This window comes from Lagopus muta, chromosome 7 (genome assembly GCF_023343835.1).
Source record: "Lagopus muta isolate bLagMut1 chromosome 7, bLagMut1 primary, whole genome shotgun sequence".
Taxonomy (NCBI): Eukaryota; Metazoa; Chordata; class Aves; order Galliformes; family Phasianidae; genus Lagopus; species Lagopus muta.
In genome coordinates this window covers 42,864,620-42,880,820 of record NC_064439.1, presented here as the reverse complement: position 1 = coordinate 42,880,820, position 16,201 = coordinate 42,864,620, and the positions used below count along the sequence as shown (strand labels likewise).

General features: G+C 35.9%; 2 protein-coding genes across 17 annotated transcripts in view; one reads left to right on the top strand and one right to left on the bottom strand.

Annotated features, from left to right (window-relative positions):
- Positions 1-16,201, bottom strand: part of TRAK1 (trafficking kinesin protein 1) — a 489,038-nt gene that overhangs the window by 161,172 nt on the left and 311,665 nt on the right. The gene's annotated exons all lie outside the window — the stretch shown is intronic.
- ULK4 (unc-51 like kinase 4) overlaps positions 1-16,201 on the top strand; it is a 214,550-nt gene that overhangs the window by 26,834 nt on the left and 171,515 nt on the right. For all 15 annotated transcript variants that reach the window (XM_048951206.1, XM_048951205.1, XM_048951208.1 and 12 more), the window contains 3 exons: positions 6,908-7,015; positions 10,461-10,544; positions 15,325-15,486. In XM_048951206.1, coding sequence (XP_048807163.1) covers positions 6,908-7,015; positions 10,461-10,544; positions 15,325-15,486 — 354 coding nt within the window. The remainder of the gene's footprint in view (positions 1-6,907; positions 7,016-10,460; positions 10,545-15,324; positions 15,487-16,201) is intronic.

Genomic DNA, 16,201 nt, shown 5'->3' with positions numbered 1-16,201 from the left:
TATTTCTAACATATTAAAGAGATATGATACAAAGCAAAGAACTTCATGTATTTAAAAAGACATTCCTAGCAGATTTTTTTTAAAGTTTATTATGTCTGACATTGGCACTGTGTGATGTCCCGTATTCCCCCCTATCTTTTCATGCTACTTAAGTGTAGAGCCAACACCTGTTACTTTAAAAAGAAATGGATGTGTGACAGATGTGCTTGGGGCATGAGAGGCCAGGTGAACTGGACAGAGTAGTATTCCTAAAATAGCCTAATAAAAACAGCTTTTTTTTGTCTGTGGAAAGAGTGAAATATTTTTGGTTCTTACATTGTCATGGGTATCAGCAGAACCACAAAACACACAGGGGAAGTGAATCATGGAGTTCAAATTCTTGCTGCGAGCAAGAGAGACCACACTGAAAATTTTCATGCATAACCTTCTTGACATGAAACACTGCTGCTTAATTCTGGAGAGCAGATCTGTGCAATTATTTTCTATTTCCTAGCATAATTTCGCTAGTATTTTCATGGTGTTTACAAAGTTACATTGTACACTATTGTGGTTCTATACTGTCTGGATATTAGTTTTTTGGTTTTTTTTTTTTTACTTAAAGCCGATCATAGCTGTGGATTGGGTTTTAATTTTTCTGATACTTTTCTTCTTGAGTTAGCTAACTGGTTATTGAAATGTCTATCTTTTTTAACTAAGTATATGGAGCTTGAAGAATGAACATAGTCTCTTTTTTTCCAACTTGTTTTGTCTCTTGTTTGCAAATTTATCAAATTGCAATAGAAATAGGAAAAGAATAACCAGCTTCTCCCTCTAAAGCACATTGATTGGCACAAGTGGGCTACCACAAATTTCTGTGATAGACTTTTCAGCTACCACCAATCTGCAGTTAATATTTCTTTCAGTTTCCTGCTGTCTTTGATTGCAGCACTAAAAGATGTTCAAAGCAGCCTCAGTGTTATGCAAGATCAATTGTATATTTGTTGTACTACCAGCTTTTCCTCTGAATAGCTGAACATTAGCCTGAAGCACATTTGTTTTTTCGAAAAAGAAATTTCTAGCCAGGTGGTTTTGGGTCTGGTTGTCTCCTTCACTGAGTAAAATGAAGGAACTTGCAATTATGCCAGTATGGTTTGGGTTTGAAGGGACTTTAAAGATCTTTTGTTCCAACCTCCCTCAATAAGCTCCGCAGAGAAGGACCTGGGGGTCCTGATGGACGAGAGACTGAACATGAGCCAGCAGTGCGCTCTGGCAGCTCGAAAGGCAAATGGGATCCTGGGCTCCATCAGGAGAGGGGTGGCCAGCAGGGACAGGGAGGTGATTGTCCCTCTCTACTCGGCTCTTGTGAGGCCCCATCTGGAGTACTGTGTCCAGGTGTGGAGCCCTCAGTACAAGAAAGACATAGAGATTTTGGAAAGGGTCCAGAGGAGGGCGACTAAGATGATCAGGGGGCTGGAGCACCTCCCCTATGAGGACAGGCTGAGGGAGTTGGGCTTGTTCAGCCTGGAGAAGAGAAGGCTGCGGGGTGACCTCATTGCAGCCTATCAATACCTGAAGGGAACCTACACCCAGGAGGGGAGTAAACTCTTCAAAAGGGCTGACAACAGCAGGACTAGGGGAAATGGTTTTAAGTTGAAGGAGGGAAGATTTAGGTTGGATGTTAGGGGGAAGTTCTTTACTAGGAGAGTGGTGAGGCCCTGGAACGGGCTGCCCAGGGAGGTTGTGGATGCCCCGTCCTTGGACGTGTTTAAGGCCAGGTTGGACGGGGTCCTGGGCAACCTGATCTGAATGTGTATGTTTGGTGGCCCTGCCAGGCAGGGGGGTTGGAACTACATGATCCTTGGGGTCCCTTCCAACCCGGGTGATTCTGTAATAAAAGGTAATAATAATTTCAAAGAAAAATAATAGAAAATACTGTGTGCCTATATAATTTTTTAAAAATATGACATAGTCTACGTAGAACAAATAAATAAATGTAAGTATCTCTACATGAGTGTTTTATTGATGAACTTCAGTAGTGTCCTCGCTGTGGTTTCTAATTCAAGTTAATAATAAACACATTGCCCAGAAGCAAAGGATGATCCAAAGTGTATCACACACAGTTAATAAAAAGAATAAAAATCCAGAAATTTGTAAAAGGCACAAATGAACAGTAGAAACATGTAAATAATGATAAAGAATGATGCAGAAGCAAAAATGAGGAGAACAAAAAGAAAGAGAACCACTTGCTTAGATGTTCCCGACAAATCTTCTTTTGTGAAGATTGATGTATAGAGCTCTAGTAAGCATTTTTAGATGTCAGTCTTCAGCTGGTGGTCACTGACTGCAGTTTTGAAGGGAGAAATCTCCTAATTCAAGGACCCTTCACTTCTTGGACACCTGAATAATCCTTTTCACTGCTACCACTGGCAAAAATGAACACAGAACATCCCTTCTGTTTGAGGCAAACACATTTACGTGATACTTCCCATCATTAAAAAGCTTCAAACTTAAAAGGTGGGGGAAACTGAATTGCTTATGAGCATCTTAAACTGTGGTACATCTCTCACAAGGGGGAGAAGAACTAGCTGCTTCTAAACAAAATAAATCCTGAAGCCAGTACACAGGTGGTGTTTGTTTGTTGCTGGTTTTTGACTTGGTACATTTTTGATTTGTTAGCAAATATTACAGATTTATAATTAGGTAGATTGCCCCCAAAAGTACTGCCTTCTATTTATTTCCATGGAAATGACAACAGTTACAAAGAACACAAGAACACATTTGATAGAGAAAGAACACAAGAACACATTTGATAGAGAAAATTCTCAGCTACAAGATGCTATTTTTCAGCAGTCACCACTGGTAGCTATGCATTTTTCACCAGCAATGAACAAGAGCCTGTATGCCATGCTCGTAAAAATCTGCACCAATAGAGTTAACACACACCTTCATAGCTGCTATGACGATGTCATCAATAGGAAAATGGTGCCCACACAGTCCAGTTTTCACTGTACTCATGTCCTCTGTTTGGACGTGTAGTGGAAATACAAAGTCACGGCCTGGACCAGTGATTGAGCACCCATTCCAAGGCAGGGCCAACCCAGGGGAGCTCAGTGCATGCAATGCAGCTGAGTGACTGGAAGGGGGTAGAGGCAGGATCCACCTTCTCCCAGGCCCTATTTAAGGATTGGCAGTAGAGATGAGGGATCTCATTTGGAATTCCTTACTTCTCTGGGGACTATATAGGCCTTCCCAAGGTAAGCAGTTTCCTTTATTTCTGTACCCACTGCTATCACATCTAAGCAGATCCTCCTTTGCTTTAGTCTGAGACCTTGCTTTTCTGCTGTCTCATTATGCTTTCTGTCACATTACAGGTCTCCAGAAATATAATGTAAGTGCTGGTGAATGCCAGTGGGTGTAGTATTTTTTGCATGAAGGAATTCAGTTCCACACCTTTGCTTCAGATGCACTTCCATGTCACTCTGCCTCTCTCCTACCATCTGTTGTATGGCAGTAATGTATAACTGAATATTGTAGGGAGCATACAAGCACTACTGTCATATCACCAGCATCTACCTTTGATTTATGGACTAACATAATAAAATGAGAGGAGTTACTTTCAGGATGTCCTTGCTATTTCCTAATGCTTGTGTCTTCTTGTTTTCAGTTGGGATCTTGAGCTGATTACAAAGTGTGTTAATGGAATCAGCATTTGAATTTTAGGTTAGCCTCTCCATTTGTTTGTGAAGGCCTTTTCCTATAACAGTTACATAAAATTCAAGAAAGTAGGATTTCTCACATTCAGTCAACTTACACGTGATATTCCACCTGAAGAAACATTATGCATACTGCACCTTAGATGTGTTATACTCCTGCATAAATTGTGCAGTATGTTGTACATTTCTTCTTTTTTCTACATTCTGAAAACTATTTATACTGTGTTTATAGTCTTGAGTCAGATTTCCCTTTCATTATCCATGTTCTAGTATTCCTGATCTGGTATTAGATATGGAGGTTGGCAGCCCTGCTTGTGGCAGGTGGGTTGGAGCTTGATGATCCTCGAGGTCCCTTCCAATCCAGGCCATTCTATGTTCTGTGACCCAGTTTATTGCATTGAATGTAAAATTTGTAAAACTAGAGCATCTTGCTTCTTCAGGCTCCTTCCTCTTCTGTCTGCGCCCCAAAGCAGAGTTTGACAGAACTGTTTTTGTCCTGTCACTGCCTTCTTCAGTCAGCTTTCACTGAAATGTAGAGAATCACAGGAATATTTGGATCTGACACCTGCTTAAGTCATCTCTTTTAATGTTTTACCTATGCATCTTAGTGAGAGGAAAGTAAGCAATGTGTTTGAGATGTTCAGAGAATGCTGGTCTCTTCTTGGTTCTTCATATTTCATTTTAAAAATAAGTACTTGGAGTAAATATAACAGAGTTTCTTTCCTGGGTAATGGTACCGTGGTTATTGTGTGTGGTGTACTTTCTCAGCCTGCTGAGACTTATTTTCTCCAAGGAAATTGAGGTTTCCATGGCATTACTTGCATATGTTTCACTATGTCTTGCAAGAAAAAAAAGAGGAGTAATTTCCATGGTGCTTGAGGCATAGACAGTTTTTTTGATCTCTGTAAAGGTTTGCAGAATTACAAACGTAACTTTTTACTTTCTGCTAATGCTTGCAAACATTCATACTAACACATTAAAGATGTAGTAATGTTGTAAATCTGAAAATTGCCACTTAAATTGTAATGTATAAAATACCACCTCCTTTTGAATATGCTGCAGTTTTCACTTCTTGGACTGATAAGACTGCAGAGAGAATTCTAGATGTAACTTGAAATGAGTTGAGAATCTGCTACAGATAATATACCAACTCCACATTTTGTTGTTGTAAATGAAGGTAATGACTGCCTTTCCAGATATGAACCAAGCATCTTTCTTCTGTCATGAAAGCTACATCCATCTGGCTTGACAGCTACTGTAAGACGTCTAAGTACTATACTGAATTTAAGATGCTTTTAGCAGATGTAAGACTTGAAGATCATTACTACTCACGTCATTGAAAGGGAAAATGTAGAGAGGTTGAAAGGAAAGAATGTGTTATAGCTGAGAAAAGAGTTTTATTTGTCAGACTGTGCAATTAACAGAAATTTGCTTTTTGAACTTTTTTTTTTTCCAGCTAATAAACTTCAATTTGCCTCAAATTCATACCATACTTTAACCTGGTATCTCTGGGCAGATTTATTTTTAATGTAGTTATTTACACTATATTCATTTCCTTGTGAAAGAATGAGCAAGTATTTTAAATCTGTTAAAAATCACTATTATCAGGAACAGAAGTTATTTGTGTACACAACATAGCAGGAAATGCTTGCTGTCCTTTTAGGTCATTTAATATGCATTGCTAAAATATATATTCATGAATTCTTTATGTAGTAGTATATAATTCTGAATTTATTTTATGTGATTATGTTGTGCATGTAGTATAGATGTTGCATAGCTTCTGTTGCAGAGGACATGTGAAGAGCTGCTGCTTAAGTAGGGTTACCAGCACAAACTGATCAGTATGTGACATGCTCTGTGAGATCCTGCACTTGGGTAATGTTTGATTACTCAAATGCTTTCAGTGAACAGAGTGGTCACATTGCAAGCATTGGGCTGTATGCAATTTAAAGAGGAGGTATTATGTGTCTATAGTAAATATAGGTTTGTATTTAAAGTACCAAAAACATCTTTAAGAGTATCGAGCATCCTCTGTAATGTGGTAACTGTTTGTTCTGCATTAGCTCTCCCACGCAGTTTTCGTGTTTCTTGTTATGTGTCTGCTTGCAATTGCTCAAGTGACCCCTTATTGAAAAATAAATGGAAGTAATCAGTATAAAAAAAATCATGCAATTCATTTATTATGTTTTTTTTTTTATTTAAACAAAGATTCAATGGTTTTATCAAAAGTCAGTTAGTGACTTTATTCAGATCTGTTCAACAAACCATTTCTTTTATTCAAATGAAAACTTCAGTTTATTGTACAGCTGACTGCCTTTTTTGCAGGTTTTCTTTTTCCTAATGAATGGGGAGGAAAATAACTTAGTTTAAACTTTGTTAAGTTGGCAACTTTCTTAAGTTTAAGTATGAAGTGACAAAAACAGTAGCAGTGGATGAGCTTACTGAAACACACTGTGTTTTGTGGTGTGACAGCTGTGCTTGGCTGTCCAGAACATGGTTTGTCTTTCAGGTTACTGTCATCCCTGCTGAAATCCACCACCCTCTGCCTCACTCTGCTTGCATCCATGATTCGGTCCCCATAAATGTTCAGCAGGTGTCAGTGAATGTCAGTGGGTACAATTGTTTCTGCATGGAGGAATTCAGTTCCACACCTTGGCTTCATACCCAATCCCATGTTGGACGCCAGTCTGTCAGATTGCCCCTCTGCTGCCTTCTCTAGCTATATGCTTGCTATGTAAGGGAGTATATTTGGAGACTTGGCTGTATCCCAGCCAGATTACACACTGTTCAGTTTAACGTGTGGTAGCTAAATGGTCTCTTGCTTTCCATACTGAGCCTGGCATTAGTCCAGTTTTTACAGATTTTAACCTGATGTTTGTGGGAAAGTGTTTTCCGGGAGGAAAAATTATAAGGGTTTGTATGTTCTGATTCAATATCTAAACAAAATACGGCATTTTGTTGTTTTTGTAACCTGATGGTGACAAATTATCACCTAGGCTATTTACATATTGTATTTTTGTTCATGTTGCATATATATGTGTTGTAATTATAGTTTTCCTTCTGTTCTTACTAAATCCTTTGCAAATGGCTGTTTAGCAGAATTGAAGAGTACATCGTTCTGATGGCATTTCAGATAAAGCTGCTGTAACCTTTAATGATTCATTTTGCTTGAGAAAGGATTATACATGTTGTTATATCATTTCTTTGTATTTTAGGCATTTATAGTTCTAACTGAACTCGTCAGAGAGAACTTCAGAAATAGCAAATTGAAACAATGCCTTTTACCAGCACTTGGGGAGCTTCTTTATCTTGTAGCCAGCAAGGTAAGACTGTCATGATCCTTACAAATTTCTTTAATTGATTATAAAGAAAAATTATTATTGGAAGTAGGTAAAAAATCAATAAATTCTGTCATCTCTATTGTCAAGAGTTTCTTGTCCTTGTATGTTTTATAATACTTTCTCTACTTCTTAAGGAACATGCTAAGCCAATCTTGTACTTCCTCTGATGTAAATTTAACTGCATTCTTCAAATATAGAATTTAAACCTTGTGAAGCAATTCTATCAGTCACTATAATGACTGCTGGCCTCCAGCTTGCAGATCTAAGAGTTAGCCTATCTTAGCTGGAGATTTTGATTAAACAGGATGCATAAGGACAACCTACGATACCCATAAATTAATATATCTAGTTCAGTTTAGTTCTTATCCTAGCATGTTTGGATTTGGAAAGAGACTGGACTGATCTGGCTAATGTCAGATGGAATAATGGACATATCTGACTAGAATTGGTTTAAACCTTCGGTCTAAAAATATTAATATGCTTTAAAAATGAGTTAATTGTAAACAAGAACTGCTACTAATAGTAGAATTGAAGATGAAAGAGAATGGTTTGCAAGAGCTGAGTTTTCACTTATTTTAAGAATAAGAAACTTTTTTTTTTTTTTTAATTAGAGGTGAACATGGCTTCAAACAAAAGAAACTTAGCCCTAACTTAGCTGTCTCTCTGAAGTGTTTATATTAACTGCATCATCTAATTGGTCTGAATGCTGTGACATTAGTTATCAGTTTGTGTGTGAAGTTACTTGTTGAAAGAGTGAAAGCACCAAGCAAATCTGTATTTGGGCTTCCTGATATTCTGTGTCCTTTGCGTGTCCCACAGAATGAAGTGGTTGCTTTGTTTTTTTTTTGGAGAACAGCAAGCTTCATTTGCTAGCTAGAAATTGCTAGAATCTCTGTCAAACGTGTGAAGTCACAGAACACGTCCTCATACTGAGAAATTGTTATGAAAGTACTTCTACAGTGACAGTTTATTTTAGATGTTTTCACTTTTTTCTCTGTTTTCCTTAAGGGGAAAAAAATGATACTTACCAGACAGATTGCAAGCTATTTCAATTTTAAGCACTAATAAAAATCCGAACTTGAAGATTATATATGGCAAGAGTATTTTGCACTGCTTGGTTTTGTTGTGAAATTAATCCTTACCGATTAAAACAAATCTGTCTGTGTTGGCTCTATAGCTGAAGAGATTAGCATGTGCTAACCCTAACACTTCCTTTTCTTGTGAAAACATCAGCTGAGAAACTGTTAAATCTGTGTGTATTTATAAGCTTTGCAATGTTTCAAGCATATTAACTTGTTTTTAAATGAAAGCTCTCTGTCGTGTTTTGGGAAGAACGATAGCAATGTGTTGAATTGCTCTGAGTTAGAAGTAAGAAGTTATTAGAGAGGAGGAAAATTCATCTGTGCTTACAATCTTAAGGCACTGCATCTTCTTACAACTTCAAATACATCAGTGTGATTTCTGTGCTTGGAGAAACTTAACACGTCAGTTATATCATTATTTTCCTTTTTTTAAAAAGAGCTCTTTATTAAAAAATCCTTTTTTTTACGCTGTACATATACAACCTCAGAATACATTAGTGTGGTAGACATTTACCTGCTGTTTAAACTGCAGAACAGGGTATGAAGTGACCTTGTCAAGATCATGCACCAAGTCAGTAGTAGCGTAATAAGAGCCAACAGAAATGTTTGTTCCCAGTTTATATCTTCAAACAGCAGAGCCTTATGCCTTAACGAATTGAAGAGAACTGTCTGATTCATTAAGAATCATACATTGACTTTATAAACGCTTACCAATTGAGCCATAAACTTGTGGGGACGTGCCTCACTTCTATTTATTTGATTTCTTTTCCTCTTGCAGTGTCCTAAGTGCTTCTATGTCCTACCTCAATATTAGATAATGATAATTTAGTTTTCAATTAGCATGAGCATTTGGTAAATCATAAATTATCAGGTGCTTAATCTGTCAACTATCTAGATGCAGCAAGATTCATTAAGTTATATTGCAGGGTCCCTGGTTGCAGTTCTGCACTTTAGAAAATTCTGGGAAAAGTCTAAATAATCACAGCGCTCCTTTGCAATCCTTAATGCTGATATTGGGGGTACATTTGCACTCTGTATCTGTATTTCTCTTCCAAAAAGAGGCCAAGAGCAAATTGTAAGCAGCGTGAGTTGAGTACAGAGAGAATGCTCTGGTCCTCTTAAGAAAATTGCATTAGGGGAAAACTTTCAAATTCTGTGTAATATTTCTCTTCCTTTTGTACTGTTTGTTTTATTTGGGTGGAGAACTTGAAGTTTAATTAAATCAACAGGAGCTCTGAACAAAAAGTAGGAAGCTCTTCAGAAGTTTGGTGATGTGTGTCAACTTAGTAAATGTAAAAAATGGTGAGTATGTTTAGATAATTAAGAGCAGTACTAAATTTCATTTTTTTTTAATTTCTGACTTGAGACTAAGCCTTGTAGAAAGCCATTCATCAGTTTGAAAAATGGAAGAACTATTGATATTTCAAGACTATGTCATTTCTTAAAGCTTTTATTTTTTTTAGCACATTTAATATATGTAGTGGGAGAAAATTGTTCAAAGCTTCTTACTTAATCAGATGGCTGAAATGAGAAACAGGTTCCTGCTGGTTCCAGCATAGGCTGTTGTTTTAACTGTCTTCACTCCTAGTCTTGTCCTTCCCTTTTCAGATAGAGACGATTTTTTCACAGTTGTTAATATCTCTGTGTTGTTAGCCTAGATACGAGCTTGCTTTGGCCAAATCTTAATGATATCCAAATGTCCACTTTTAAATTTGAAAATTTACAGTAGACAGCTTGAGGGAGGGGAAATTGCAGAATCAAAATGCTAATTCAAATAGCAGTGAATCAGTGTCTCTAACTGTGGTTTCAAGGAGATACACGTAAGGATCTTGGAACACTACTGATTTGTCATGATGGTTCCATGCAGTAAGTTTAATTAAGTACTCTATGTCTCTCTCTTGGAATATCTTTTTCCAAAGCAAATTTACTTTATTTTTGTTGACAAACAAAATTATTTTGTTAGGTATAATTAAATCACATTTAAAGAGAAGCATTATTGCATTTCATATTCAGTCATCCCTTTCTGAAGTAATCAAAATGATTGAGAGAAGCCCAAAATCACTCTTTGTGTGTGAGTTGGAAGGAAATGATGAAACTAAGAAATATTAGGACAAATTCTGTTATGGATTTTAGAGGCTACTTAAGTAAAATAATAAAATGCCAAATTCTTTGCTGCACGTGGAATAACATAAACTGTTAATACTGCCTTGAAATTTATGTTTTCTAGCATACGATAATTTGTAGTGTGTATAGTATGAACGTTATCATTATTATATTCCCATTTATGTGGCTGAGATTATTGTGATTTTTCGATTTCATCATTTCTGCTGTTGGCTTCATTTCAGGAGGTAAAAAAAGAGCACCCCAGAGAATGCTTGGTTGTTCCCTCAGCAGCTTACACTGTGCTAATGAGGTGTCTTCGGGAAGGGGTAAGGCACTTTCATTGTCCTCAATAGAATTTCTCCACTGTAATAACCCTTTAGGCATTGTGTGAGATTGTAGCCTGCAGCACTGCACTACCTTGTCAACCAAGGTACTCTTGAATTTAAATAATCACGATAAGACCATGACCTAAGCAGAGATGAATGCAAAAATTCAGTGCTGTTCTCTGTGCGTCCAACATTTATGTACTGTTGCTTGGTTTTGGGAAATGGTAAACAAAAATTACTGTTAGTAAATTTAGTAACACTGTGACATTCTTATGAGAGATGTTCTGACAGTTTATAGTATTTTCTTGCGGTTTACTTTCTGTATGGTGCATTTCTGGATAAGATTTAGTTTTGATTTTAAAGTGTCTGATACAGTTTTGGAAAACTGCATTGTTATCCTGCTGGGTTATTAGCATACGAAGCCCCAAAGCAGTAATTAGTTTTATTGTACTACATACATTATGCTGTAATCTTAATTTTTCTTGGTGCTGACTTAGCCGTATTGCAGAAAGGGAATAAAAGCATGCTTATGATTCCATGTTGTAAAATGAAGAGGAATTGAGTAGAGGATTGGCATCTTCTGTTTACATGAGACCATTTGACTTTATTTTTGCCCAAGGCAAAGCTGAAGGCAGAAAACATGACGGAGGTTGCTGGAGGGGGGAAAGCAACAGAAGTACCTTTTTTTCCTCTTTTTCTTTTTGAGATCTTTATTGCCTACAGATTGTGATTAATAGAGAAAAGGTCTAGATGCATTTTTAACATCTTCAAATCTTCAGATGATCAAGAACACACACAACCATGTTTGTATTACGGGGTATTTGGAGCTCATAACTAAAAGTAAAATGTTATTCTGAGGTACGTTAGTCAGAAGCTATGTAATGATAAATTTGTTTGTGGAAAAAATGTCTATTTCTGAATTTTCAATGTTTACCCCTTAAGATTCACCTAAGCTTTGTTTTTCTGGGTAGTGTTCATACTTCTCATCCATACTGCTTTTTCACTTCCCTTGTTTCACGTTGGCTTGGACAGTGTTGCTTTGACCTAATCCCTCACTGAAGCTATGAAACTAGATGGTGAGCCATGCATGCTGGCCTCCTTTTAAGCCTGTGTGAAGGCAGGAAGGAGCTACCAAAAAGTAGCTTGGAGCTTGCTATCTGTCCATTTCTGCTTAAATAGGAGAGTATGTGAATACAAGTGAACATGAGCAACAGGTTCGGTAGTCACTTCATAGAACCTGGGAAAAAGACACAGGCAATACAGTTGCATGGAGGAGTTAGTATAGATAGCTGTAGCTAATTGTGTTGCTCACATTAGAACGTGTGTAACTCTCATTTTAAGCAAGGCACCTGGAGAAAGTGTTTGAATCAGAAGTAGTGAATAAGTTTTAAAAGGTTAGTTTTGTTTTATGTGTTTTCCAAGGTGCTGCAGAAGCAGAATTTTAGATAAATTAGAGTTTCTCGTCATGTAATTTAGCAGACGTTTTTATCTTTCTTTATGAGGGAGCAAGATATGAATCAAAGGTTTTTGGTTCTAATCTGATGAAAATGTTGATAATCAAAGCTGACTTTAAATTTAACTGCCAATATTTAATATAGGGCAATAATACGTGTAAAGCAATCATAGAAATGATTTCTAATGTTTATTCCTAGCTAGAGCAGTTCCTTTACAGTGAATTTGGACCTTGTGTATTTTCTCAGAAAGTATGGGAGAAATTATATTACAGAAGTCATATAGTTTGAACCATCTACTCTTCATCACTTTAACTTCTTTAGATATCAATTCTGTAGTTTTCTAATGGATTTACCTATAATAAAAAAATAATAGTCTGTATTGTATACTGCTTCTCCAGCTCACTGGTGGAATGTTTATTTTTTATTTTCGCACAAAGGTATTTAATGTTCATAGTTCTATATGTTCCTTCGTTAGCATTAGATTACCAATTTTTTACCAAACATTTAATTCTTGCTATGACAAACGCTTAGCGTGATACAACTTTACTTCTCTAAATTTTATATATATATATATATATATATATATATATATATATATATATATATACTATCTGTCTTAGATTAAAGGAAGAACTATATGGAAGTTGATTTAGGAAAATGATGGGATTTTCAGTCCGTCAGAATTACACTTCTACTAAATACATTTCTCTCTGCATGATTTAATATGAAAAAATAATACAATATTTTTTATATGTTTATCTACGAGTCTTATATTTGCTGTCTTACTCAGAGATCCTTATTGCTAAACATCCATGAGTGACTGAAACAGACACTTCTTCAAGTGTTTGACATGACTGAAATTTAGCAGCTCTGTCTTTCAGTGCAATTTATAAAACTAGACGTACAGCTAAAACAGGGAAAGTGGATTATGTGCTCCTTTGATACAGTTCTACTCACGTATTTTCATTAGATGCAGTTATACAGAACCTCTTCATTTGTATTTTGAAGGATTTTTTTTTTTTTATTAATTCACTAACATAACTTATGTCTTGATAACCTGGCAGGATGAGTCCTTTAGTTTTGAGGTCAAATATTAGTTTAGGTCAGACATCTCTTCTGGAGAGCTAATTAAGCAGAGAATGGTGCAAGTCTTAGTCGCTTAGGCAGTGCTCAGAAATAGATCTCAGGGGAGTGAAGACAGACAATCTCAGATGGCAGTAAGTGGAATTATTATGAAAGCCTCATTGAGTTTTTAGTGCATTGTGACTATACCTGACCTTCTTGTAGCCAAAGGAGCAGGACTGCATACCAAGTATATTAATTGTTGCCACTTGTTCCAAGTAGCAATGGGGACTCAATTAGTAATCTTAGTAATCTTGTAGTATGTGAGAGACACTTGACTTGACTGATAACATTTAAAGTATGGATTTGATTTTTAAATTCGTATAGTTAATCTAAAAAAATCTATGTATTTTTTACCTTAACTGTAGGAAAAAAAAAATCAGAAGTTTCATACAAAAATAGATTTTAAATGAATATTAGTTACATTAAAAAAAAAAGTTTTGGGAAGCTGAATTTTGGTAAATGTGTGTATATATCTAGATAGTTAATAGGCAGAGTTGGTGCAGTACATTACAGTAATGAAAACTGTAAAAAAAAGAAGCCTAAATCTCCTTTCCTTTGCTCTCATGGCTGTAAATCAGAAGGAAAAGCAAAGGAGTTAGTAGAGTTTTACAGCAGAGCATAATTGTTTTAAGTGAGAATTGGCTTTGATATTTCTTTTGAGTAAAGCAGAAGTTCTTTGGATGAAAATGAAGGACTAAAACAAAAATGATGAATAAAACCTTTTTAAACTATATTATACTGGACTTCTGAAATATTTGTGCATCGGTGTCTGCATTTTAGAATGTACATTTGTCAGAGGAGGAATGAGTATTGAATGTATTTTTAATGAAGTGCACGTTCTCCATTTTTGGATGGCTTTTGTACCACTTTCTGAAAGCTTTCTTTATCATTGTTTGTGAAGACGAATGTCGGAAATCCAAGGGGTAATAGGATAATGTGGAGTTAAGTATAAGAAAGAAATCCATTAGATATTATAATGAATTATTTGTGAAGCCAGACTGTGAGGTAGACTTGACAAATTAAATTGATTGTCCTTCTCAGAATGAACTGCTGCTGAACTCAAGAGTGCAGTTTAAGACATTGCTGAAAGACTTCACTTATTCAGAGTTAAAGGTGGAAGTAAGGTGGGATGATACACAGCCAAACCAACATTGGGAATGAATCTTTCAGTTCTATGAAGATAAAGCCTCTCCTTTTAAGTGAAAGCAGAGTTGGAAAAAAAGTAATTTAAAAAGCAAACAAACAAAACACAGCAAAATCAGAGATATTAAAAGGAGCATCCTTAAAAAAAAGACAAGAGGGAGAGAAATAAAGGCTGCCTTTAAGTGATGTAAATTAAGTTAATTTGTGACATCTGTGGTATGCTGATGTCTTGTCATTCCTCTAACGTGGTTTTTATTCCTTGTAGAAATTGAACTCTGAATAGTATTACATAGGTACTACAGCTATGCTTGCAGACTACCTGAGACATCTGTAGATAGCTTTATTTTTTTATTAAAGAATCACTCAGTGGTTTTGCATAAGTGAATCAATCAATGACTTGATTATTACTAAAAATACCTTTCAGGTTATGTGAATCCCTTAGGGATATTTGGGAACTGCTGTAGCAAATGGGACCCAGTGGTTTATCATAGGCATTGGTCAGGATTATCTGCTTACCAGGTTATTCCAAAATACCCTTTTCTTTACGCTCTGAAGAAGGCCCTCTTCTTTATCCCAGGAAATTGTTCGTTGTTCTTAATAAGGAACGTTTGAATTATTTAATTTTATTTCTCCTAGTGTAAATGTACATCTTGTAATCATGCTATTCAGACACTGTTTTAATGGTGAATTTTGGCACACACACATTTCAGAAAAACTCATCATAGAACATCTCTTATGTAACAAAGCCTTTTTTTTTTTTCTTCCAATGGCAACATTTAATTTTATGATCGTTTGGAGCAGAAATATTTTGTACTAAAATATACTTGTATTAATTGTTTTATTTATAGTGAGAGAGAAAGCAGGGGCTGTAGAATTTGTAAACACATTGTTGTCACAAGTTAAGATTTACTACAAAAAACTTTGCCAAATACCAAACAAAACTAAGAAAGCACACTAACAGAATACACATTGAATGAAACATGGGCATAGTAACTAGTTTAAAAACAAGCCAGAAACATTACAGATATTTAAGTTTTCCTTTCCCATTGTTTCTATAGGAAGACCGGACAGTGAACCATTTGGCAGCAAAGATAATCGAAAATGTTTGCACTACTCTCTCCTGCTATGCACAAGGATTTATTACAGGAGAAATCGGACCAGTCTTATGGTACCTTTTCACACATTCTACCATAGATTCTTTGAAAATAACTGCTGTTTCGGTAAGAAATTTCCTTTCATGACATTGAAATCTTTGCTTTATCTGGAAATAGAATTTGCATTGAAATGAAAATGCTTTTGAGCCTGCTTTCTGTGTGTATGTATATTTTCTGTTATATTGAACTGTATTGCAAATAACTGATAGGAGCACAAATTATGCACCAGTTTGAATACAGTTTACTGTTACTAAGAACAAATCAATATAGCCTCCTAAAAGGGCTAAAAGATGGATCAGAGAGATGTTTGTTAGTTGGCTTACAGCATTTTGATTCCTCTTTGTGGCAAGCGAGAATTGCCCTTGTTCATGTTGTTCTACATTCCTTAACATGACCTGTAATTGAAACCTAATATAGCTGCCTGTGTTGGAAACAAGTGTATGGAAAGACCTTGCAGTTCATCATTTTCTTGAACATTTGTTTCCTATGCTAGAGGTCATGACTCTTATTCAAAAATTTTAATTCAACAAATCTAGAAATTTTTCCTGATTTTTTTTTATGATGTATTTTATTTCAGAAGTATTTATTTGGTTTATAACATACTTCATAGAATCACAGAATCACTCAGGTTAAAAAAAGACCTTAAAGATGATTGAGTCCAACCATGACAAGCAAAGAGCTATGACATGCAAACAAAAGCTTTGGAACAAAAAGGTTTTTGAGATGTGCAATATTTACCAGAGCTGTGAGTTTAACCATATCTCCTGTTTACAAAACAAAA